This window comes from Hippocampus comes, unplaced genomic scaffold (genome assembly GCF_001891065.2).
Source record: "Hippocampus comes isolate QL1 unplaced genomic scaffold, H_comes_QL1_v1.1 scaffold125, whole genome shotgun sequence".
In the NCBI taxonomy this organism is placed as follows: domain Eukaryota; kingdom Metazoa; phylum Chordata; class Actinopteri; order Syngnathiformes; family Syngnathidae; genus Hippocampus; species Hippocampus comes.
The window spans coordinates 1,018,927-1,044,770 of NW_017805453.1; the positions used below are offsets into that span (position 1 = coordinate 1,018,927).

The 25,844-nt window shown below is 43.6% G+C and overlaps 3 protein-coding genes and 2 non-coding genes across 5 annotated transcripts; 1 reads left to right on the forward strand and 4 right to left on the reverse strand.

The window, feature by feature from the left end:
* Positions 1-289: 289 nt before the first annotated feature.
* Positions 290-5,584, reverse strand: LOC109518467 (histone H4 transcription factor). The gene is made up of 10 exons (XM_019874297.1): positions 5,515-5,584; positions 4,831-4,992; positions 4,521-4,747; positions 3,399-3,510; positions 3,180-3,332; positions 3,032-3,106; positions 1,997-2,117; positions 1,770-1,908; positions 1,566-1,690; positions 290-909 (listed from the first exon to the last, which is right to left on the reverse strand). Exons 2-10 carry the CDS (start codon positions 4,976-4,978, stop codon positions 504-506), a joined length of 1,506 nt encoding a protein of 501 aa, XP_019729856.1. The 5' UTR covers positions 4,979-4,992; positions 5,515-5,584; the 3' UTR covers positions 290-503.
* Positions 5,585-9,044: 3,460 nt separating this feature from the next.
* On the reverse strand, positions 9,045-16,916 carry map6b (microtubule-associated protein 6b). The gene is made up of 3 exons (XM_019874215.1): positions 15,921-16,916; positions 12,522-12,738; positions 9,045-9,792 (listed from the first exon to the last, which is right to left on the reverse strand). Exons 1-3 carry the CDS (start codon positions 16,553-16,555, stop codon positions 9,589-9,591), a joined length of 1,056 nt encoding a protein of 351 aa, XP_019729774.1. The 5' UTR covers positions 16,556-16,916; the 3' UTR covers positions 9,045-9,588.
* Positions 16,917-17,523: 607 nt separating this feature from the next.
* On the reverse strand, positions 17,524-23,179 carry thap12b (THAP domain containing 12b). The gene is made up of 5 exons (XM_019874369.1): positions 22,847-23,179; positions 21,130-21,250; positions 20,744-20,851; positions 20,618-20,654; positions 17,524-20,386 (listed from the first exon to the last, which is right to left on the reverse strand). Exons 1-5 carry the CDS (start codon positions 22,933-22,935, stop codon positions 18,492-18,494), a joined length of 2,250 nt encoding a protein of 749 aa, XP_019729928.1. The 5' UTR covers positions 22,936-23,179; the 3' UTR covers positions 17,524-18,491.
* A 284-nt stretch (positions 23,180-23,463) lies between these two features.
* Positions 23,464-23,535, forward strand: trnap-agg (transfer RNA proline (anticodon AGG)). The gene has a single exon. It is a non-coding gene; the product is annotated as a tRNA-Pro (tRNA).
* Positions 23,536-23,760: 225 nt separating this feature from the next.
* trnap-cgg (transfer RNA proline (anticodon CGG)) lies at positions 23,761-23,832 on the reverse strand. The gene has a single exon. It is a non-coding gene; the product is annotated as a tRNA-Pro (tRNA).
* Positions 23,833-25,844: the final 2,012 nt, after the last annotated feature.

Genomic DNA, 25,844 nt, shown 5'->3' on the forward strand with positions numbered 1-25,844 from the left:
AAAAAATGACCATGTATAGGAAGGCGTTTTTACAGCCCAAAAAACGGCCATGTATAGTAAGGCGTTTTTAGCCGAAAAAAATGACCATGTATAAGAAGGCGTTTTTAACCGAAAAAAACGACCATATATAGTAAGGCGTTTTTAACCGAAAAAAACGACCATGTATAGTTACGCGGTTTTTGTCGAAAATGACATTACAAAGCATCTCTTGTTCTGCTGGTTTTTTTTTTGTTTGTTTTGTTTGGTTTTTGAAATCTCAAAGCTGTGAAGCAAACTGAAGAAGCGCTGCTTGGCGCTGAGGCGTTAAAAATTCCCATGTTTATTTCACGAGATATGATCAGTCAATCACATTACATGTGCTCATAAAACGTGGAAATCTAAAAGCATCAGATGCATACATACTTCTATGTTTAAAGAAAAACTGCATTTCAAACCTAAAACGATGCAAATTCAAGTCAACATGTGAAAACAATTAAATGAGGTTCAACTAAAAATGCTATTTTTCACACTACATCCATGCCTAGCCCCCTGGCCACCATGGTGAGGGCCCGCACGGCTCCGGACGTCCCACTTGGGTCGGCCTCCTGCTCGGTGCTTCCGCCGGGTTCATCCTCGATGTGCGGGATGGTGCTCATTACGCAGTAGACCGGGGAGTCATCGCCTTGCTGGGGGCTGGACTGAGCCGACGCCTCCTCTGAGGAGGCGCAAGAGGAGGATGAAGAGGTGGACAACGGTGGAGAGCAGTGTCCGCTGTCAGGCGCGACTGAGGCCCTCTCGCCGCGGCTTCGTTGAGTCTTGCGAAGGCTGACGGCTTTCTTGTTCATGTTCTTCATGATTTCTTTGGTCACCTCCTCCGTCTCCACACGCACCATGTTCAGCTTCAGGTAGCCGTCCACGTCCTTCCTATATCTGCAAAAAACAGCCATCGTTGCTTACAATGTATTATCATATCGATTATACCATCAACTACTCAAGTGAGGCAAATATGGTTTTAAAATAATTCAATCTAGTTTTGAGGCAGAAATGTTGATGTTGACCACGTGCACTGACTGAGAACTACGTCGCGCTGAATTGTGAAACAGTTTTTCACCATTTCATTTTTACAATTTTTTTTTTTTTTTTTTTTGTGTTGCTAAAAACGGTGCCCAGTGATGCACTTTAACGGTCAGCCTAAGTTTTTATTCATTCAAATTCAGCAGGCTTGTGAACAACACACTTCTCTGTACTATGTAAATTTATGAGAGATTTTTATTTACACTTAACATTGAGGTTTTTTTTGTTTGCTGTTTTAAATCATGCAGTTTTTCCTCCAATTTTTGTACTAGTTCATATCTTGCCTGCTTAAATTGCATTGACATGACTTTTCCTTCCCTTATCGGCTGGGAGCTTCTTTCTTCTATCTTTTGGTGATCTGACTTGGGTTCAGGAGCGGTTTTGGACATCTGTGATTGAATCTTAGATGACAAATCTGATGCACATGAATGGCAAAGGTAACACTGGATAGTAGAGCTTTGCTTTGCCGGTCTCCATTTTGACCAAATATGGTTTCTGGTGATGTCACCGACCTGAATCGCGAATGTCCGGAAGGCCACTTGAGTTCATGTTTCTTTCGGAGGTGAAGAGTGAGCGTGTAACACCAGGAGAACACCTTGCCACAAAGGTGACATTTATACTTGGACATGCCCCCCGCCTGCACATGAAACATGACATCACTCGTCTCATCGGAATCAACAACTAGATGCCAATTGACGTCCGACTGTCCGACCGACCTCGTGCACCCGCTTGAAGTGTTGGTTCATGGTCGGGAAAGTCTGACAGGAATACGCACAGCCTTCCACGGAGCAGTGGAACACCGAGCCCTCGTTGTGGACGTCCGTGTGCTTCTGGAGGTCTCGCTGGTTCTTGAACCTGCCGTGAAAAATGACAAAGACGACCTCAGGTCACGTCTGTGTCGTTTACGGTATTGCCGTGTTGGAGTGCGTGTGTGCGAACGGACCTTTTATCGCAGAAGTCGCAAGGGAAGGGCCGCTCGTCGCAGTGTCGGAACCTGATGTGGATCTTCAGGGCGGCCAGTGTGGTGCACGTCATGTCGCAGAAAGGACACTTGACCTGATTCACTGCAACACACATGACAATTGTCACTAAGCATTCATTCCCACATTCGTTCTGGTACTTTTTACTTGCGGTCTCTTTTGCATTCACCGCAACTCGACAAACTTCTACCAACCAAGTCAGACGTCAGTTTATGACAACAATGCAAACTAATCTGTGGCTTCATCACTTCGACGTGGAATGCTTCATGAAACAATGACATGTAAACATGCGGACTGAACATCTTCATCATCAACTCAACTTATCTCGACACCATATCAATAAAAAATATACTGTATTTTCCGCACTATAAGGCGCGCCTAAAAACATTCAATTTTCTCAAAAACCGTCAGTGCGCCTTATCATCCAAAGTGCCTTATATATGGATCAATATTCTAATTTCTTGGACGTAGTATTTTAAATGTCTGTAAAGCACTTTGTTACAGCTGCAGCGAAAGTGAGAGCACTAAATAAATAATGCTGTATTGTATTGTATTATATTCCCTTTAGCGTAGCTCCATCTAGTGGATGCATAACGCAACCGCAGCCACTACTATAGCGTCTATTCTATGCTCCTTATAATAGGGTGCGCCCTACATATGAAAACAGTTTTAAAATAGATCATTTATGAAAAGGTACGTCTTATACTCCGAAGCGCCTTATAGTGCGGAAAATACGGTACATATATGAAGCCTTCCGACGACCAAGATGAAGCAGTCAATTATTTCTGCAGCCTTTCCGGTTTGAAAACTGCATTTTCGACTTGGTTGCAATGTCGATTTGTAGTTTGACTCGTCACGATGAATGAATTTAGAATGTAACGATAAACACTGCGCGTGGAGTTTCCTTTAAGGCTTTCTGAACAGTGACAGTTTTGTTTCTATTCTACATGCAAAATCGATCTCATTGGGTGAGTGCGTACGCGAGCATAAAGGCTTACCATGCTGTCGTACATGATCCCTCAACAGTCTCTCGCTGGAAAAGGCTTTGCCGCAGTGTTCGCAAACCAACGATTCTATGAGTTGGAATATCAGAAGAGTGAAGAATCAGGTCGGATGTCGAAATGCCGCTTTGCGGCGTCGACTCACCCACGGGCTGGGCCTGCCTGTGCAGGTGGTCGTAGAGCTTGGTGTTGCTGGAGAACATGCTGCCGCAGGTGGGGCAGGCCACCAGTCTTTCTTGCGTGTGACTGCGCATGTGTTCTCTCAGGCGGTAGCGGATCTTGAAGTAGGCATCGCAGCCTGGGGGGAACCGCTGAAATTAAAACGGGGTCCGCAGAGCAAAAGCTTTGACTTCAAAGTCCTTACCTGCCCAGCGGCATAGGAGAGCCTGCTGTTGAGACGAGAGCGACTGCTGCTCGGCACTTTCAATGTGATTATCCACGTGGCGGTAGAACCACTCGGGATTGAGAAATGCGCTCTGTGGAAAGACCAACGTGTGAATTAGCGAAAGCAGTGTTCTCCCATTGCAGTTCATCATTCGAGCTCCGGAATGCGCTCTTTGAGAAGTCTTTCCAGTGGAGTTACTTCTTGGAATGCTCTTGCAGGTGGGAAAGGAGAGCCGCAGAGGCCAATGCATTTTTCATCTATTTATCAAAAACCAGGAGAACAGTAGAAAACAGAAACAAAACAAGCACACGCATGCCGGAACTGCTGTCAGCCACAGCTCGTACCCGGAATTAGTTTTTTGCCTTCAAATACGGTAACAAGGTTTCTGAAAAGTGTGTTTTAATATACGTAAATGTCCTTCGATCAGTTTAAATGGGTTGAAAGGGTGTGGGATGCAGGGTTATAATATTTTTGGATTTTTCATGATAATTTTTATTTCATTTTGATTTTTTTTTTTTAATTCAGAAATATTTCATTGGTTTTTAAAGTGGTTTTGTTAGAATTATTAAGTTTAGGATTTCCTTTTTTTTTTTTTTTTAATACATACTGTATGTCGTATTTGTTGAGTGAAGGATAAATGAAGGTCACAATAAGTATTGTGTCATCATTTAAAAGTAAAACGGCATTTCCCAAATGACTACCTTCTTCTGTATGGCCAAACAGTAACACAGAAAAAAGATATAGAAGCTCATGAATGAAATTAATTGGCAAAGATGAAACAAGGACATTTTCAATATAAATGCAGTATTCGTTAGTGTTATAAATGTAAAAGGTAGTTTCAATTAGTTAATTTTTTTTTTTTTAAGCATTCATTTTTATTTTATTTCATCAACGAGATTGTTGTCATTTACTACAACAACCTTGGTGGCAGAGGGAAAACAAAAAAAAATAAATACAATTTTAAAAAGATATTTTTTAATATGTTCTTTCTAGACAGATTTTCACCTATTGTGGTTAGGCCTGGAATTTATCACCCCCACGATGTATGTGGGTTGATTCACCATAAAGTCTGGCTGGCAATGTTAAAAAGAAGTCACGTACGTCACAATTTTCCCATTGGCAGATGTGTCTGTTGGAGCCGTCGGGCAGCAGGTTGTTGCTGTGCACGGCCTGGGTGCAGGCGGGCAGGTCCAGGCGGGACTGGAGCAGCTGCGAGCCCGCGTACTTGAGCTTGGCGTGGTAGTTGTGGAAGTACGCGTGCGCCTCCAACTCTGCCGGGCTGCCCATGGAGACAAACAAACAACCTTTCCACAGGCAAGCGTACTCGTCTGGGAACCACAAACAACATGGTCACTGTGACGCGTGGATCACACAATTCAAATGAATGTGCTCTCATGAGACTTTGGCTCACCCAGCTCCTCCAGGGCATCCTTGTCGCCCAAATACTCTGTCAGATGAGCGGACATGTGGTCGCTCAGCTCCTCCATGCCGCGCCCTTTGAAACTGCACGACGCCCATTCACACAGCACCTCAAAGCCGTCTAGTCTCTTGGTGGTCATCGTGCATTGAAACGCTAGGTACAGAGGAAGACATACTAAACAATACTGATATTGCTGTGGCATATGTATGTAGTAGTTCAGGTCGGTTAAGATCAGTGGCAGAAGCTGAAATCGGATTGGACATTAAAAGAACAGCCACATAAATCCCTTACATGGGACAAAGATTAGAATTTATGCTGTAAATGGATGTCAATGCGTCGACAAAGGGCTTGCTTGCCCTGACTGTTCACCACTGTTAATGTGAAGGGAATCTAAGTACGATGAACGTAATTCAAGGTCATCTCGATTATTCAATCTGTGACACATTGCGTAGTTTGGTGAGAAACACACAAATAGAACAGACGGCTATGATGAAGTCCAATGTTAATGTGTAAAAGTTGGTAAGTAAATAGTCAACATCCTTGTTACCGGTCGTTCAACATGTGTCAGACAATATTTAAGGACTTATTATTCGCTAATTGTGAAAGACATGGTACATATTTTAAGTTGATATTTGTTACATGAAAGTTTCCGACAATATGGGAAATGTTTCTTACAAATATTTATGTGACGCCAACCATCTAGCCACCGGTTCCCTCCTTGTTCGCAGTTGTTTACTTCCGGATTTCCTTGGTATCAACCCGGAAGTGTATTTTTCTTCTTCGTGAGTTTTTTAAAAGTAGAACGTTTTCACGTCCCGAAAGAGAGCCCTCTGTCGCTTTTTGAAAACATTTTTTGCACTGATCACATTTTGACGTACTTAATTCCAACGAGGTAGCAAAAAATTCATATTTATACCATGAATAAATGACAAATATTATTGACTCGCTCATGGAGCAAATACGATCTTAAACATGAAGCAGAACTGCTAGTGGTAGGTGGTCTTTTACTGTTAAAGTGACCTCACTAATCATTTATTCACTATCTCATGCTGCACTGGAAACACACCAGACTTAACCATTGAATAATTTATGCATTTTATACCAGCATGACTGTTTCGGAGGAAATGGATGACAACACCCCAACGAGTAAATAAAATGAAACAAAATACAGCTGGTATTTCAGTCAGGATGTTGTAGGCGTTGCTGTCACCGTTTCTTCATTTGAATTTTTAAGCACAAGCAAACTATTTTATTCAAATTGATCTTATTATCTTACTAATCAATGTGCTCATTCCAGGCGTATTTTCTGCATCACTAACATAAGAGTTGTCGATGTCACCCAAGTCTTCAATTTCCTCCAGGGGCCGATACCGCTGTACTCTCACTTTTTGACACACGGATGTTTACCCCCTTTTTACCTGAAAAGCATGATTTACTTATGACGTTACATTACGATTACACCTAAAAAGTATTTAAGTCACAAACACACAAAATAAGTAAGTCAAAAGAGTTGACATTCACTTTTTGTTCTTTAATCTGAGTTAATTCTGAACAAACTGAGAAGCACGCGCACACAGGCACACACGCACTCACTCGCAGACACACAAAAAAGATTACAGCAAACACATCATCATCTGCTTCCGTTTGTCTTTTTGTCCCTTTAGAGCTTTTCTTCACTGATGAATTAATGCGACGCCAGCCATAATAAAGCAGACCACTAAATAAAAAATAAAAAAAACCTTGGTGGCCTTCAGCACCAGGGAGTGGGAGTGGACAGGGTGGCACTTGGTTGACTTCTTTGCACTGATGATGGTGGCATGGACACACACACACACACACACACACACACACACACACACACACACACACAAACACGATGTTGTAGGCGTTGCTGTCACCGTTTCTTCATTTGAATTTTTAAGCACAAGCAAACTATTTTATTCAAATTGATCTTATTATCTTACTAATCAATGTGCTCATTCCAGGCGTATTTTCTGCATCACTAACATAAGAGTTGTCGATGTCACCCAAGTCTTCAATTTCCTCCAGGGGCCGATACCGCTGTAGTCTCACTTTTTGACACACGGATGTTTACCCCCTTTTTACCTGAAAAGCATGATTTACTTATGACGTTACATTACGATTACACCTAAAAAGTATTTAAGTCACAAACACACAAAATAAGTAAGTCAAAAGAGTTGACATTCACTTTTTGTTCTTTAATCTGAGTTAATTCTGAACAAACTGAGAAGCACGCGCACACAGGCACACACGCACTCACTCGCAGACACACAAAAAAGATTACAGCAAACACATCATCATCTGCTTCCGTTTGTCTTTTTGTCCCTTTAGAGCTTTTCTTCACTGATGAATTAATGCGACGCCAGCCATAATAAAGCAGACCACTAAATAAAAAATAAAAAAAACCTTGGTGGCCTTCAGCACCAGGGAGTGGGAGTGGACAGGGTGGCACTTGGTTGACTTCTTTGCACTGATGATGGTGGCATGGACACACACACACACACACACACACACACACACACACACACACACACACACGTACTGTGATGATTTTGTATGTATTTTTCCGCAAAGTATTATGACATTGTTCTGGTACCAATTTGGCTTTTTTCTTGCAGTGCTACATCTCCCCCCCCCCCCCCCCAACAATACTAAAACCCTTCCTCTTATTCATTTTGCATTTCAGTGTGGCCTGAAGACTCCCACTCAAAATGTAAGTTATTGGCTTCATGTGGATTGTTTCTTTACATATCGAAGTGAAAAGTCAAAGGTGAGGCTAACAAGAGTGCACTTTCCTTTCAAAACCACAGTTGTGTTAATAGTGTAACAGTAAGGGTGCAGCAGGAACCACCTCGCTGGTGTCTGTTTACTTCATCGCTTGTACAGCCACGACGAGACTATTGATTTTTTTTTGTTACTACTAGACATGCATATATTTCAAACAGCACAGCATATATGGACCCTAAAAGGCTCAATGTACAAGCTACAATGCATACTGTAAATCGGGGTGGAAAAAAGGAGGGCCTTGCATGCGAGCTGCGGGGAATTCTAGTCCAATTGATTTGGTATCTTAGCAACAAAACGGATGAAAGCCACTGATAGGGGACGGGGGTGGGGGGGGGGGACAACAGCAGAGGCACTGCAACAAGAAAGTGGGCCCTTTTTTTTCCTCCTCACAAAATGAGTTTTTACAATCACTGGATGTGGAGTTCACGTGTAAAATGCCCTTTTGCACAAATAACCATGGCTCTTCGGGACTGATGTGCAAATTAGGTGCTTAATTAATCATAAAAACAATAGCAGAAAATGCAATTGGGATTTTGGGAAAAATTGTGTGTGAATCCTGGAAAGCGGAATGAAAAAATATCGAATTATGTGCAATGATATGAAATGATGTGGAAAGTTACTGAATACTCTGATGATTCTGAATAGTTTCAAATGATATGCAATGAATGATATGGAATGATTTGTTTGAAAAACGCGCTCTATGTTGGTGAAAAAATGTGGAGTGATGTGCAATGATATTGAAAGACAGAGAATGACATGGAATGATTTTAAATGTGTCACATTTGAATGAAAAATGTGGTGAAAGTGTGGAATGATGCTGAGTTACATTCAAAGTTACAAAATGATGCGGAATTGTATTTGTGAAAAATGAAATTCATTTCCAAAGTGAATTCAATGAGCTGAACATTGAGAACAGGGGTGTCCAACCAGTCGAAACTGGTCCCAAGTCGATCGCGGGAGATGTTGGGGGAAATGAGGCAGGGGGAGGGAGGGTGTCTGACTGTCTCTGTGCGTGTTGTTAATATTCTATACTTTTGTGTTAGTGTACATTTCATCTTAAGCATCCTATCAGTTTCACTTTCACAAAAAAGTATTTACAAACTAAAATTAAAACGCAGGTCACCTTTAATCTACATTGGCGTGTCACCTACATCACCGGATGTTGTTTGCGATCAGCAGTCTGCAATTGCAGTTTGCGATCAGAGCTGTTGCGATACATCTATTTTTAAAAAAACATTACAGTATTAAGGTAGGCAGCGATTTCCTTTTCACAAACTCACAATTTCTTGTATCTGCTTTAGTTTTCTGTTTCATTCATGTTAGGGGCCGTTATGGCGGCTGCTCATCATGGCATGCGTGTGTGTGTGTGTGTGTGTGTGTGTGTCTGTGTGTGTGTGTGTGTGTGTGTGTGTGTGTGTGTGTAGACGCATGCTCGTGCGGTAACGGTCGATCGAACGGTGTAAGGTTGGTTGGCTTGAAAAGTAGATCTTCCAAAGTAGATCTTCTAAAAAGGTTGGGCACCCCTGGTTTAGAATTTCGAAAAGGAATTCTGTGAAACTGTTCTGGTGAATGCATCAGAAGGAATAAACGGGCAATTTTTGAGTGAAAAATGTGGAATTGTGGGAAAACTGAGTTCAAAATAATAGCCCGCCTGGCATCAATTTTTGGAAGATGTTGAGGTTGGAACGGTGTGAATCGGTCAAGAAAGGTAGAAGGAGAATAAAATATAATAAAGTTAAATGGTGTAGAACAACATATGCGTGACGCTTCCAAAACTCACTCGAGAACTCAGCCCTGAGCACACTCACATTTGCTCTCCCTTGCACAAACACACTTAGACACGCGTTGTACAAGTACATGAGCTCAAGGTGAAATGAGGAAAAAGGGGGCGTGAAGCGAGTGCACGTTCACGTTGCAAAGAGGCTGACGGAGATACGTGTGTTACTGTTTGGCCTCGGCCAGTCTATTGCTGATCTCTTTGTTCTTCTTGGTGACGCCCGCCTCCGCTGCGGCGGCTTCTTCTTCTTTCTTCTTGGCGGACGCGGAAGCAGCCAGCACCTTCTTCTCCTTGTTCTCCTTCGTCTTCTTTACAGCCTTCCCCGCCGTCGTTTTCTTCGGCCGGATGCGAGATGCCGGCTTGTCCGCCTGTGGGGAGGAAAAAAAAAAAAAAACAGGAAAGAATGTAAGTTTTAAAAAAAAAAAAAAAGCTGAGTGAATTCAACTCTATGATTTGAGCATGCATAGCCTTAAGGTGTGCTTTAGGGGTGAATGGGGGTTAGTCTCATGACAATTAAACAGCACAAAAAGGGTCTTTGCGCTTTTTATTGCGATGGGAGAAAGTGACATGATCAGTTTTTACACATTCTATTAGTTTTGGTAAATGCACATTATGACTTTTGTACATCCGATGTAAAAACTCTACACATCCCTGTTCGTATGGCCGGTTTTTGTCAATAATTTCAAAACTATTTCCGCCTTTAATGTGACCTTTAGCCTGTACAACCTTTTCCTTGTCTTTTCGAGAAGGGAAATAAAAATAAACATCTGAAAAATGCTGCTGGCCAAGTGTGCCTACGCTCTGATACAGTAACGGTGATATAGCTGTGCTTAGAATAGTCTGATCAAAATTCAAACTCATTCAAATGAGAGTTTGACCTGACCCATAATGAGTGTATCTCGTTCACCTCAAATAAAGTTCAGCTCTTCTTAGTTTTGACATTTCCTGACAATTGTTTTGCTTTTCAGCAGAAGCCAGATGAATTTGGGCTAACACAGACTGCTATTTGGCTTTTTTTTGTTTGTTTTTGGTTTCCCTTGCAGTAATAACACACTTATATTTTTCCTCAAAATATTTCGAATCTAAAAAAAAAAAAATATATACTACACATTTTTCCCTCAAATTTGTGACTGTCTTCTCGTTAATTAATCATTAAAAAAAAATGTTGTCTGGTCTCATGAAGACCTTAGACAAATTTAGGTCTTGGAATGAATTTGTTTGGGGGTCAAACTGTGTCCCCTCGTAAAACTTTTACAATGTTAGCTCTACATTGTCAACATCATAAATTGTAAAAACAACAATCATGACAAAAGGAATGGGACATGATGGCCCGCCTACATTGCCATGCAACAAATGTCAATCAATTGTTGGTTTGTGTTGCGTAAAACCAAGTTAACCACCATACATTAAAAAAAAAATAATAATAATTGTAACAAACATTTCCTTTGATACACTCCACATTAAACAGGCAAAAAAAAAAAAAAAGGCCCCAAAAAAATGTCAGCATGACTTTGCATCATTTTGTGAAGAAACGAATTTGAAATACATCTGTGAAGCACAATCTACACAGCATCAGACCGAGAGGAGGCCCCGTGGGAAACAATGTGGTCATCTGCAACTACGCGTTTTTCCTATGATTCCACATAATTCTCATGAATGATTGACGGGATTAATCAAAAGAAATGAGGTGACGCAGGCAACGAGTGAAGAAGAGATCTTTAGTGCGTTGTGCGGTCGTGTGCCGTGTAGTCTGAGGTGAGCCTCCATGCTTTTCTAATGGAAACACACCTGACTACAGCAGATTTAGAACAGAGCTGCTGTCAGCCTCTGACACGTCCTACGAAAATGAGAGAGGGAGGGAAGGGCTACAATGAACACATGTTGACTGCCGCACGTGCACACGCGCACACACAATATGGGGCAACCATTTACCGTCGAGGGTGGAAAAAATTGAAACAGCAACAGATTGGATACCCTAACCAGGGGGTCGGCAACACGCGGCTCTTTAGCGACATCTAGTGGCTCCCTGGAGCTTTACAAAAAAATGTTTGAAAATGGAAAAAGATTTTGATAGGAGGCTAATATAGCTCAAATAGATATAGATACATGTTGCAGCTTCGAAAAAGGAGAGCTGTGATGTTGTTTTTTTTAAAACGTACACTTTATTTATGCTTTTAACAGTCTCGACAAACAGACACGTCTGCGTCCGACTCCGCGCCTTCTCTCTTCTCTTTCGACTCGAGAGGCGTTCAAGACAGCCTCCGAAAAACGGAAATAAATGATTACTTCACTGACACTAAGAAAAGCGAAAATTATGCACCAAAACAAAACAATCAAGCGAGGAAATCACAAAATAAATTATATGGGGGCGTTTGTGAACACACAACAAAGGAATGAATAACATAAACAATTCTGAGACAGTCCAGTCTCCTACATGCATACAGCATGTGTTTCCTTCATTGTAAATTTTATAGAAGGCTTTTATTTTTTTGCGGCTCCAGACATATTTGTTTTTTGTTTGGTTTTTTTGTCCTATATGGCTCTTTCAACATTTTGGGTTGCCGACCCCTGCCCAAACCCAAACCCTAATACCTCCACCAAGGCAAAACAATCTTTGTGCACCAAAATAACACATCCACACGACCCATTAAATTCAACTGTGAAATGCAATAAAAAGCATAAAGGAAATCCTAAAATAAATTGTAATCTGTTAAATTAATAAAAAATGTAATTAATAAATAAAACAGAAATACTATATGCCCTGATGATGATGACATTCTTTGTTTCGTTTTGATAACCTTGCTAACCAACAAAATATCATAGTACACATTGGACTCCGTCAACATTTTTTTTTTTAACAGTGCATTGTGGTTTGCATCGTGATTGGCTTAGGAACCGTAGACCAAGGCCAACAGTCTGTGCGCCTCGTCTCTGTGCAGCTTGGGAAATTTACGTTAGCAACAAAAACAGGTTTTGGTTTCATTCTATAGAACAGTATTGCATTGTATAATAATTGTATAAAAGCTGACTGTGCTGTGTGTGTGTGTGTGTGTGTGTGTGTGTGTGTGTGTGTGTGTGTGTGTGTGTGTGTGCTCACCTTAGGTGGCTCCTTGCCGGGCTCGCTGTACAGACTGCGTATCCTCCTGCGCTCCAGCAGTTTGTTGTCGGCCGGCTGGGCCTTGACTTGCTCGCCCCTAAAAGTGGCACTGTAGCTGGTTTCCAGGCTGGTCTCCTTCTCGGCCGAGGGTTTGTACTGGGCCGCCGCCTTGATGGGCTTGACCGGTTTCACGTCCTTGTAGGCCTTGAACTCACTTCTGCAAGACAGCAACAACACAATGTTTAATTGTATCGAGTGGAAGCTGTTTGCTTTGGTAAAGGATTCGATGTCCCCGGGGGAGCACTTTGCTTTATGGTCTCAGCTGCCTCATTTGGCTAATAGCAACTACATGAGGCTAAAAATACAATGTACGCTGTGGAACCTCCGAAGGTGAACACCCCAAAAGTGGTACACATGTGCACAAAGTTAAATAAAACTTGGGAGTTCAAACTTGGGCTGAAATATTTTAAAATTTCATGATATTGAGTATTTTCGCGTATATTCGAGTCTTCTGTCAACTCATCCTATTGATGTATTTGGTCTTGAATAAAAAATTATTTTGCATGATGAAACACAATAATGTGGGTGCCACTGCGCAACAACGTGAGTCCACATGGAAAATTTGATCTCAGCAAAGCTTCGATGCAGAGATTTTGCTTTTGGTTTTTTTTTCCTTTTTGTTTTTAATCCAATTATTTGTTGTCGCAGTCCTTGTTCAAACAAAGGCCAAACGATTTTTTTTAACCAGGGCCGGGTCTAGGCAGGGGCAAGAGGGGACCTGGCCCCCTCAAATAAATGTTTTGCCCCCCCCCCACCCAACTAAATCCCCCAAAATATATTATATTTCACATATTTTTATTATCTCATGCCACTTTCCTTTGCTTCACTTCTTACTGTCTTTATCTCTTACTTGCTAATTACAGGATACCATGGTGCCTGGGCCTTTGTTTTGGACATGTTTTTGACATGCCGAATGGTCTCATTCAGTACACCTAAGTAACTGTTAAGTTTGTTTGTTAGACTAGTAGCCTTTGTTTTATTTCTTGAATTTTATTTTTTTTTCAAACATTTTCCAAATGTAATTTTTTTAAATGCAAAAACATTTTCAAAAACATCCCCCTAAAGGTATAAAAATAAATAAATAGATTAAAAAAAACTTCTGATGTATCGCCACGTTATCGCGGTCAGGGGGTTTGAGTGTCTCGGTGACTCTCAGAGGTACACCAACAGCAGCTAGTCTTCATAGGGCCTGACAAAGTGCAGTCAGGTTAGATTGAGGGGTAGGACATACAACTAACCCGAACCGAACTTCATATATAGTTCCACTAACAATAATAACCACAATAAAATAAGTGTGCCTAGCATTTGAGAAAACATTTGAGGCTCTTGTTTAGTGTACCCACATCCAAGCAAGTGAATTTGCTCGTGGTAAAAGGTGCTGGAGCACAAGATTTGTGGCCACCCCCTCATACATGCCTGTCTGAGTCCCGGGTCTTGTTTTTAACACTAAAAACATCATCATGAAATCCCATCAAAGAGTACCACTTTTGGAATGTTCAACTTTAGCGCTTCCACTGTATGTACATTTGCAGCCCAAGGTGAAAACAGGCCACCGAAGCAATACAACATAAATATTCATCTGGTCTCTGCTAATGAGCGTCATATTGACCGTCCAACTGTGTAAAGTGCATCAGCCTGGCCATAAAAGTCTTTCCACCTAATAAAGCTTAACTGCTCATCACACCATATTCTTATTCATATCTTAAGTGGAAAGAGAAAAATCATAGGGTTGGCAGTCTACATGCTACCAACCTCCCAAGACTTGATTGAATTATTCAGTCTTGGCCTACATCATGTTCATTACAATGTGGATGCAGGAAGCCAGCGGGCATAAAGTGATTACAGAGAGCAGCATGAGCGATTGTTGCACAAACACGGTCTTTTTGCTAGCTTCATTGGTGCTACATATTGTGCGACATTGATTTGGGTAGCACTGGAAGGGAGGCCAAGGAGGAGGGGCGGATCAATACATTTGCCCTATCTTTACGGAAATATCACTCACAGAGGTCACGGGGGTCTTGTAACAGGAGAGCGTACGATAAGTCACGTCACTGCGCTACCGCTTCCCGCTTACATGTTGCACATACAATAGCATTTCAAAAACACAAGGATCCTGTCATGTACTGTACTGGTAAAGTTATTTAGAGCTATGATTGATTCGTAATCGACAGTACATTTATATTGCCCAATGATGGGCGCAATGTAACTAAAGCGCTGTAAAATGTGATTATTCATGGCCAAAATAAATAACAATGAATGCTGCACTCACAGAATGGCTCCTACTCTCCCGTTAATCCCATTTATGTTGTCAAACACACACACAGAAAAAAAAAATGCATATACAGTGGTGCCACTCGATGGCCCTTTACTAGAATTGATACATCACTGAAGCTGACATTTACGGCGTTTAGTGTTTAAAGGGAGAATGCTGTTGAAAATTTTGAAATCTATACACTGCAATTCATCAAAATATACATATTATTGTTGGAATAGTAAGTTATTGGAAATAAATGCATATATTATTAAATACAGTAATATGTATCATTAAATAGCCTTTACTGATTGAACATGTATACTGTAATATTAAAAAAAAATGGACTAGGGAATTAAGTTGTCACTTCTTATACCTTAAGTCCGAATAAACACCCAGTGTGCTCCACTTTCGACAAAAAAGTTTCAATGGGAAATGCAGTTCATATTTGAATATAGGTCTCTACTATTACAATGATATCCATTGGACCCCCGCTATTTGCAGGGGATAGGGACTGGGCTGACCCACGCAAGTATTTGACACTCATTGAAATAAATGCATTGGGGAAAAAAAAATTGTAACCCCCCTCAAATTTTCTGATAAAGCGCTGATAAACCTCCAATATGAATTTCTGCGAAAATGCGGGGAATTATTTTTTTAAAATCAAAATAGGTCGATCAGTAGGTGCCGAACCGCAAGTAAGTGGGGTCCGCTGCAATATTAGTATTAAAATGCTCATAATAATGGATCATAATGCAAGATTATCGTTATATTATATGGTGGAAATCATTATTAAATTGACAAATAAAGGTTTCAATCCCAGGTACTCTGAATAGGTGAGTAAATAAATACCCAAGGAAATGTGGTATGAAATTAAAAATAACAACATATAGTATTGTCATGGTACAACATTATCACAAATATTGTAAAATGCCATTTGATAAGAAAGTGATGTGGCGTTCATGGACCATCTGTCAAAAAAAAAAAAGCATGTCATGATGAAATATGTAACTTTTCAATATCCTCCGAGTCTTAAAAAAGAATAAAAAACGTTGGAAAGAAATGTAAAGATGTCTCGTCAACGTGACCTGTAGCTGCTGCTGGAAGTGCTCATGGTCTGCTTAATGTGTCTGTTGAGAGCGTCGGCGGCCGCCCTGCCTTGCTCACTGCCGGCGGGCGCCTCTTGGTCTTTCCTCTCGGCGGACTTGTCCCTCCTGACCGGCTCCTTTGTCTCCTTCTCCTGGAGCTTCTCCTCGATCTCGCTCTTCTCCACGCCGGTCTCCATTTCGGCGGCCACTTGCTCTAGCTTCCCCGCGGTGGCGGTGCTGGCGCCGGCTTTGGGGATCCACGGGTGGTCGTGCTTCTTGGGAATGGGCCACGCTTTGTAGTCCTTCTGGTACTGGGTCTCCGGGATGAAGGGGCCGGCCGCTGGCTGGTACTCGTTCCGGGGCTTACAGCTGGGCTCCGGACGCACTTTCCACGCCTTAAAATCTTGCCGCATGACAGAGGAGGAGGAGGCGTCCGAGGCGGCGGCGGCGGCGACGGCGCCGGCGGGCGGTGCCTTGGCGGCCTCCGGCTGGCTCTCCGCAGCGGGCCCCTTCGGCTGCTTATGCTGGACGTCTGAATATTTGGTGAAGACCAGAGGCACGGCGATGTCCGCCTTGTCCAGGTCGCTCCAGAAGCGGTTGATGCAGCAAGCCCGCGTGATGCACGGCCAGGCCATGGTGCTTTTTGTCCACGGTGGTGCTGATGATGCGGGCTCGTTAGCGAGTTTCCCTGCTGGCTGCTTTCCTCCTCCTGCAGGACGTCGGAGGGTTCAACGGACGTGCTGCACCCGTCAAGACGACCCCACCCACGATTTGTACCTGAACGCAACTGCTAGTATAAACCAGCAGAGGGAGGAAGTAGCACTTTGCTTTATTGTGGGGCGGGGTGGGGGGGGGGCAGTGTAGAATTAGAGTACACTATTACAAATCAGACACGCACACAATACAGAAACATGCACCTGCTGCGCAAATTACAATTAAATGACTATATTTGCTCTGAAGCAATGTCTAAGACGGCTATTTCGGCACATCAGTGTGTGTGTGTGTGTGTGTGTGTGTGTGGGGGGGGGGGGACCCGCATACTCGCAGTCCAGCCTGCGCGGTAGACGCCCCCCCCCCCACTCCCGCGATATTTTCGTTGTTTTTGGGGGCGTCACCGCGCATATTTCGTGTTTACTGGAGGTTTGTGTGTTTTTTTTTTACGGTCAAAAAATGTATACCCCCAAATGTATTTCAATGGACGTCAATTATACGTGGAATCTCACTACCCTTTACCTATTATCCACAAATACAGAGCAACGGGTTCATTGTAATTGGTCCAAATTTTGTTTATATACAGTAACGTTTAGCGACAAGAACAAGAAATAAATGCCACCGAATGACAGAAGGTACAATTAACACAGATGTCATTCAGCAACCTTTTTGAAACGGAGCTAATTCTTGGGTCGTGATTAATGCAAAGGGATACAACTTTGACACACACCGCTGAAATAAGATCATTGTTCAAATTACTTTTATGTACTTAACATCTATGATTTCTCAGAATTATTGATGTAGTAAGGTAGGAAATATCAATGTGACTTTATTTCTAGACAGCCCTACAAGGGTTTACATTTCAAACGTTCCTAGGAAATCACAAGGTCTGATCACTACTCATCTTTTTTTCTTTTTAAGAACAGGCTTGCAGCCCACTCATCCGGTGCTGAGGGATTGAACAAAGGTTGGTAAACACAAATCAAGTGGTTAGTAGTGTTCTCTCAAACAGGTCCAAGGTTCGCGGTTCAAGTCTTGCCTTGGGTATTCCTGTGTGGAGTTTGCCTGTTCTCCCTGTGGTTGCATGGGCTTTTCACATGTCAAATGTAAGTTAGGGGACTCTAAATTGTCTATCAGCTCCTCTGTAAACTTAACGTGACAGAAAATTGAGGGAGAATAAATTGTGCACATTCATACAACAATAAAATCAACATTGCTCGTAGAAGTATAACATAATTAGCAATGAAGATATCCGAGTCAGGAGTTGATTGAGAATCTTTTTTTTTTAACCGAAAACAACTAAATATCAGCGATCAAACGTGACTCATCGTGAGGGGAAATGTTGAGGCAAGAACATCAATACAAGAATTACATGAAACACAAAACAAATGCTTTGTTCAGGTAATATTAAAAGTCATTAAAGCTGGCATTAACAACAAACCAAACTTCGGTTTATGGATCTAATAAACTGTCTGGCAAGTGTGTAATTGATGCAGCAGCACCTTCTTGTGGTCTCCCTTGTTCTTCAACGGCGCTGAAGTCACACGTTCACAGGGACGGCGGGCTAAATCCCATGTACTGTTGTCTCATGTCTTTATATAAACAAGTCAATTTTTTCAGATTTGTTTACACCATAAACTCCACGCCACAAGATTTCACGTGTTAATAAATGCAAAGTCAGACTGTTGTGGTATGTGCATGAACAGAAAATGATGCCTGTACAAAAATAAAAATGCTCACGTTTGATTGGATGTCATTACATGGTGCAGTCGTTTTGAATGTCGCTTGAAGGCCTCGCGCAGTACATACAAAAAGATGATATAAAAGCGGCAGTCCAGACACAAAATGGGAGGATGTAGTTCATTTGGCGGCAGCCTCTTCCTCTGGCTCAGGCTCAGGCTCCAGCTCCAGCTCGGGCTCCTCCTCGGGATAAAGTCTGCAGTACTTGTCCACCATGACGTCCAGGTCGGGCTTGACGTGCCCGTTGACGTTGAGCACAGCAAGACTGCGGTTCCACAACTTGGCGGGCACGGCGTCCAGGTACGCCCGCAGCCGCTCGCCAGCGGCGGCGCCCCGCTGCTCCTCCACCCTGAGCACAGGCAGCGTGGAGAGCACCTTAAGGAAAGCGTTGACATTGGGGAAGAACTTGATGTCGGGCAGCTGCAGCGTCTCGTGGATGGTGGCGGGCAGGCGCACCTCCTTGCCACGGTGTTTCCACTTGATGCGCCAGCAGTGCAGCTCGGCCGCCAGCGTCTCGGGGCTGGGCAGGTCGGCGCGGTACATGTCGGCCGAGTTCTCCTCTGTGGTGTTGAATTTCATCTGGCCCATGATGGCCGGCACCAGCGACAGACACTTGAGGACTTTGAGGTTGACCTCGGAGAACATCTCCTCCACCTCCTGCATGACGCTGTGGATGATGGGCAGTGTGACGTACTCGCGGTAGTAGGCCTCCGCTTGGATCTCGCCCATGTCGGCGGCGCGCTGCCTCTGAACAAAGAGCCGGGGCACGCGGACGGGGATCTCCAGGGAGGCGGCCATGTTGGTGGCCTCCTCGTACCAGAACTCGTGGTACACGTCGATGTTGTCGTTGACCTCGACGAGCGAGTGCATGACGGCCGTCAGGCTGTTGGCGGCGCAGAAGGCGTCCAGTGTCTCGCCTTGGAGGTTCCGGCCGAACGCTCGGGTGAAGGTGAGGACGCTTTTGAGGACCACGGCGGTCATCACCATCTCAAAGTCGGCCAGCGTCTCGGCGAGGGAGTAGGCGCTGGCCATCGCCGCGCCGTCGAAGGCGCCGTCGGCATTCTGGTGGATGGTGTCCAGGCAGGTGATGAGCGGTGGCAGGATGTCGAGGAGCACGTCGAAGACGTTGTGGCGCTCGGTCCAGCCTTCGCCGCAGGCTTGATGGAGCGCCGCGGCCTTTTCGTCACTTTTCTGGGAGTGAGCGGAGATACACGTGGCAAGCAGGGCCTGCGCCAGAGCGCTCTTAAAGAAGGCAGCCAACCTCCGCAGGGTCTCCATGAGCACCTGCACGTTGGGGAAGGGCAGACTGTTGGCCAAGTGGATGTTGAGCGCCATGCGGGAGCAGGGCATGTAAAGGGCCAGCGGGTACTTCTCCATCAGGTGCACGGCCACCGCCTTCATCTTGGTGGCCGACGCCCCGGTCACTTTGTGCGCCTGCCCGCGGCAATCCTCCATGATGAGCCCCCAGCGCTCGGTCAGCTGCGCCTCCAGACGCTCCACCAGCGCCAATTCGTCGCCGTCGAACAGCACAAAGTCCAAAAATTCCTCGCGCAGGACGTTGTGCTGGTTGACGAAGCGAAGAAAGAGCGGGAGGTGCTTGTCGCCGCCAAAGTCCACCAGGTCGTCGGTGACCAGCGAAAAGAAGCGGCCCTCCCTGGCCTCCATCAGCATCTCCTCCCTCACCGTGTTCTCACACACGTCCAGGAGCTGGCACAGCTGCGCCGAGGAGAGAAACTCGCCGTTCACCGGCGTGGCCTCGAAGCGCTTCCTCAGGGCCTCGTCTCCGGCGTGCATGCGGTACTCCAACAGCGCTTGGAAGTTGTTGGGCGCGTTCTCGCCGTCGAGATCTTTGAAGGTCTGAAAGGGGATGCGCTGCTTGGCCAGAGTCAGGACCACCTCAAACAGGGAGCGCAGGTAATCGCGCAGCTGTTTCTCCTCCGCGGACATTTGTGGCTCGTCTACGATCTGGTCTTCGGGGGCCGCGTCTTTTTGGGACTTCTCAGCAGAGGACGCCACTAAGGAGAGTCAAGAGGGGATGTTAAACTTGATTGATTGTGAACTGGTTCGGACACGACATGACTTTCAACGAGAAACGTATTGCATTATACGCTCTCAAACTGAGCGGCATCTTTATCAAAGCGAATCGTGATCCCACTGAATCGTTCCACTTTAAATGTACTGTCCTCGAATTGTATTGCAACCCGCGGATCAAACTTTAGTTTCCAATGTCGTGCCAATTTACTCACATCTTCTTTCCTTGATTCGTCTTAGGTCCTCCTCTGTCTGAAACCAAAAGGAAGATTCCAAAATAAGAAGTTTAACTAACAGAAGCTGCACTTAAGAGACGCAATGTTTTTTTTTTTCTGCCTCACAAGTTCTTTGATCTGCTTGCGGTGTTTGACGCGAGGATTCGCCAAGTGGCTGGTCAGATCGAAGATGGTGGGAATGGCCGTATCCTTGAGCACCGTCCTGTAGGGGCTCTGACACAGACACACAACTTATAGACCTTTCCACTATGATGTCACACGTACTTCAACCCATCTCTAACTATACCAGAAGAAGACAAACGCTTGAGAAATTGATCTACGAAAACAGGGTCAATGGCTTGAATGAAGATTTAGCCGCCTTCTTGTGCGCTGTAGTGTGAACGTGTGCAGTCCGTATAAAGTACTCAGAAGCACCCTGGCGCCTCTTGTTTCGAAACATTATGAGAAGGTCTGAAGACTTGGACAATCGAATATGGGCGTGAGGTACTCACAGTTCTGTATACCAGGGCTGGATCAAAGTGTTTGGCACACAATCTGTAGTGTTTGTTCAATTGGTCGGCAGTTTTGGCCTCCAGGTCCGCTCTGCGGCAGTTCTCTACCCAGATTCGACATCTGCAAACACACAACACACACTTTGTTGACATAATTTCAAACACACAATACATTCTAGGGCGGCCCGGTGGTGGTGGTCCAGTGGTTAGCGCGTCGACCTCACAGTGCAGAGGTCCTGGGTTGGATCTCTGCTCCGGCCTCCCTGTGTGGAGTTTGCATGTTCTCCCTGGGCCTGCGTGGGTTTTCTCCGGGTATTCCGGTTTCCTCCCACATTCCAAAAACATGCATGGCAGGCTGAATGAACACTCTAAATTGTCCCTAGGTTGAGTGTGAGCGCGGATGGTTGTTTGCCTCTGTGTGCCCTGTGATTGGCTGGCAACCAGTTCAGGGTGTCCCCCGCCTACTGCCCGGAGACGGACGGGATAGGCTCCTGCACGCCCCGCGACCGTTGCGAGGATAAAGCGGATCAGAAAATGGATGGATGGACAATACATTCTTGGATTAGCGTGTTCCCGACACAGGACCTTAACCTCAAAAGGTTAAGACAGGGTTTGAGGACAATAACAATAATGACATACATCGTTACTCTCACGAAATTGATATAGCTGTGCATTGACGTGGTGGTAATGAGGTGGATGAAGCGGTCGGTGACAAGCATTTATGGGTCATGTATCCTACATGATTTTCGTCCCGTAAATAGAACACTAAATTGTCCCTAGCGGTGACTGTGAGTATGAATGGTTGTTCGTCTATCTGAGTCCTGCGATTGGCTGGCAGCCATTTCAGGGTGTGCCCCGTCTACTGCCCGAAGACAGCCGGGATAGGCTCGACCCTCATGAGGATAAGTGGTTCAGATAGTGGATGGATGGATGGATGTATAAAGTACGCAGTGGTTATTCTCGTGGTCAACAACTCACCACTTTGCGATGTTACTATGAATTGCAGAAGAACTATAAGTATAAATTCTACGACAGTTCCAAGTGTCCCAGCTTGTGCCAGAGTGGGTTGAGCGGTCGCGCCGAAGGTGCCGCTTCATTCCTTTGCCACGGGTTCAAATCCCATCCTGTACATTTTTCTTTTGTTTATTCTCTTTATTTATTTATACATACTATGTTTACAGTGCCTACTAGCCAATCGGGAGTTTTAAACGAGACATGTATTTATTACAATACAATATGACTTAATTTATCACGTATTTCATAAGAGCTGCAGCTGTAACAAAGCACTTTACAAATAATATAAAATGTGGAACGCCCATTTAAATATTCGAACAGAAAGTGAAGTATCTAATAATGACCTTTAAAATGGACTGGGAGACAGTGAAGGGGAGCCAAAATTGGGGTTTTGTGCTCCCTCTTACGAGTTACAGTTAGGAGGCAAGCAGCAGCATTTTGGATCATCTGGAGACGCTTAAGGAAGGACGAGCTGATTCCAAAATAAAATGCATTTCAGTAATCTAACCAAGACGTAACGAAGGCATAGATTACTGTTTTTCAGTGCTGCTGAGAAAGGAAGGGCTTTACCATAGCCAGCTGCCTGAAATACTGTAAAAGAAATTGATTTCACAACAGCACCGATTTGCCTGTCCAATTTAAAAGTCAAGTTCGAGAACGTGTGCTTCCAGCTACCTGTACTGTATAAAATATTATATCTTACCTTTCGGGGTCCCTGGGAAAGCGGAAAAATGCCAAATCCGACTGGGTACTCTTCCGTGTGCAGTTCGGGGCCGCACAAAAATTCGGCATTTTTCAAGCTAACTCGTTAGCAAACTTGGCTACTCCTCCGTTTGACTAACCTTGTTATTGTTTTAAAAGTCGTTTTGTTTCTCAGCTCCGGCAAACCAGACAGAACGAGCCTAACTGCGTCTCAAAGGACGGTGTACAATAAATAAAACAACAGCTCAAAAGCGTGCCATTTGACGGTTACTGAATTTCGCGAAGCGCCAAACAAAATGCCAATCTTTCAGTAACTGCGACTCAGATCTCGGCTATTGATTGGAGCGAGACAAAATAAAAGCTGCAATAATTGGTTGATTCCATGAGCCATTGACCAATCACATTACATCCAAAGCCTCTTCCCTCACGTACAAAGTACGTCACAGAATCACATGGTTTGTCAATGCTGCCTTTTGCCAGCAATCACATGTACGACAAAGACATGGCTTTTTGTTCGACCCATTATAGGTCTACGTAATCGCTTACAAGAAACCCTTCGGACAGAAAATTTCTCCATAACCTATGTTTTAAATACAATGAGGGAAGGTATAGTCGTGTGGCTCGTTGGTCTAGGGGTATGATTCTCGCTTAGGGTGCGAGAGGTCCCGGGTTCAAATCCCGGACGAGCCCATTCTTTTACCGCTTTGATGCAAGTTAGCTTCATATAACATGACAAAGGAACCTTCGTGGGCTTTAGGAACATCCAGGTATCGAGACGACGTCATTTAAACACTAACTCGTGAGGCACAAAGTCATACAAGGAAGCCGCTTTCAAGCTGTTTTCGTCGTTGAACACATACTGTATTTAAGAGTAATTCTGACTAGAATATGAGGTAAGAGCGCAAAATAAGCAGCGGGCTCGTCCGGGATTTGAACCCGGGACCTCTCGCACCCGAAGCGAGAATCATACCCCTAGACCAACGAGCCAAGTAGAAAATTGAGACTTCACTTGGCTTCATAACTTTCAAACGTCGTCCGCAATTGACCACTGAAACGTGATATATTCCGAACATATATGAAAACACTTATTACAGCAAAAGCTAAATCCCAAGAATCGCAGGTCTGCGGTAAAATAACAGTAAAATAGCTTCCATGGCAAAGCATGAGTATATTTTGTGAATGAGACTCAAAGAAGACACAGACCATTTCAATTAACTTCTTTTTATATATCATACATAAGACTGTCTTAATATAATACAAAGGGCATTGTCATAAACACAGCAAAGTCTTGACTAGATCTTACAATCTGTGGATACATGGACTTATCCTCCCCCCGCCCCCCCCCCCATGCTGTTCAATTCTATAGTGCATGTTTCATGTACAAAAAAAAAAGAGTGAAAAAAATGTGAAGTATAAAATGGAAAAAGAAAAGGATCAATCCAAATTAAATAAGAGGATTTCCACTTCTGCTGGGTGTCCAGATATGTCAACAAGAATGTTTTGTGTCTAACCCACAAACGGAACAGGCGTATGAAAGATGGAACCTTATTTTAACGTATGTAAAGATATTTTTTTTATTCACCATGTGCTTCTCATAGAACCCAAAAAGTAAGATTTGTGATGTACATGCACTTACAATATACCCTGTGAAAATTATTAAGGTTTGAGGATCTAGCGTTCCCTGTTTGATTCAAACCCTTCCTCATAGTGTTGTCCTGATGCAGTCAAGTTTTTGCCACTAAGAAGAAACAGGAGTTCCTGCCCCAATGGATGGTCACCCAATTTGACAAACATAATCAACATACCAGCAGGAGCAAGGTAGTGAGTTCTATACTTCCTTTATTAAAAAAATATAAATATATACATAAATTCTATTTCAACTATTAAAAAGGGGCTGCATTTCATGACAACTGCTCTAAATAAGAGGTCAATCTGCATGATCAGAAATATAGGCGCACACTTACGAGTCACTGCAGTCAATTTTTTTGTCTTTTCACTCTTTATTTTTGGAATGTTTAGTACCAGTACGAGCGCCGGCGGCGATCAAAACGGCCGGCCAACGTGTCGAAAGATCTCAAATTCGGCGAGGGTGTTAACAAAAATGATTGCAAATTTGCAATTAACCTTGACATCCAGATAACCCCCCCAGTCTCAATATAGGTAGCTTTACATTGGTGTTTAATGAGAGCGTGATTTGGTGTATGGGCATTTTTCCTTCGAAAATGACATAACAGCATGACTTTGTGTGTGCGGCATGTAGTCAATTTTGACAGGCGGCCGCGGGCAGGTTATCTCCTCTCTGATTTCAAAACTGGTCAAAATAAGCAAACAGAAGAGAAAGGAAAAGGAAAGAAGAAAGCACTTCAAAATCCCTGATGTCAAAGGAAAACAAAAATGAAAGAAAAACCCAAAACAAGAAATTAATGTTTCGAGAACATGCGTGTCTGCCCAGGCAAAAAATATGAGATGGCGGGCTTCCCTTTGAACATGACAACAACCAAGGGGATATGCCCTTCGCCAACTACATCAGAACATCCAACACAATTTTTCCAAGCCACGTTGACCAAATGTATGAAAGGCAGCAAAACCCTTTGAAATAGGTATGTGGGATGGGGCAAAATAAAAAATCTAAGTGGGGGGGAAAAAAACAAAACAGAAGAACCGACTACGCAGAAGAAGAACGCATTCGCCTCTTTTTTTTTTTTTTTTTTTTAACCATCATCCGCTATCTTGCTACTCCGGAGCCTGCAGAGTAACTACCAGATTCTCTAAACATAGCAACATTTTTTTTTAATCTTTAAAAGACTCCCAAAATAATCTACCAATTATGGAAACAGGTTTTGGTAAAAGGTGGCAAACAAATGTGGCCAAAGCGTACACAATAGCCCAAACAATGCTCTCCAGTTTTGCTAACACACACACACACACACACACACACACACACATACACACACACATATGTGTGTTTGTATGTATGTGTATGTATATATATATATATG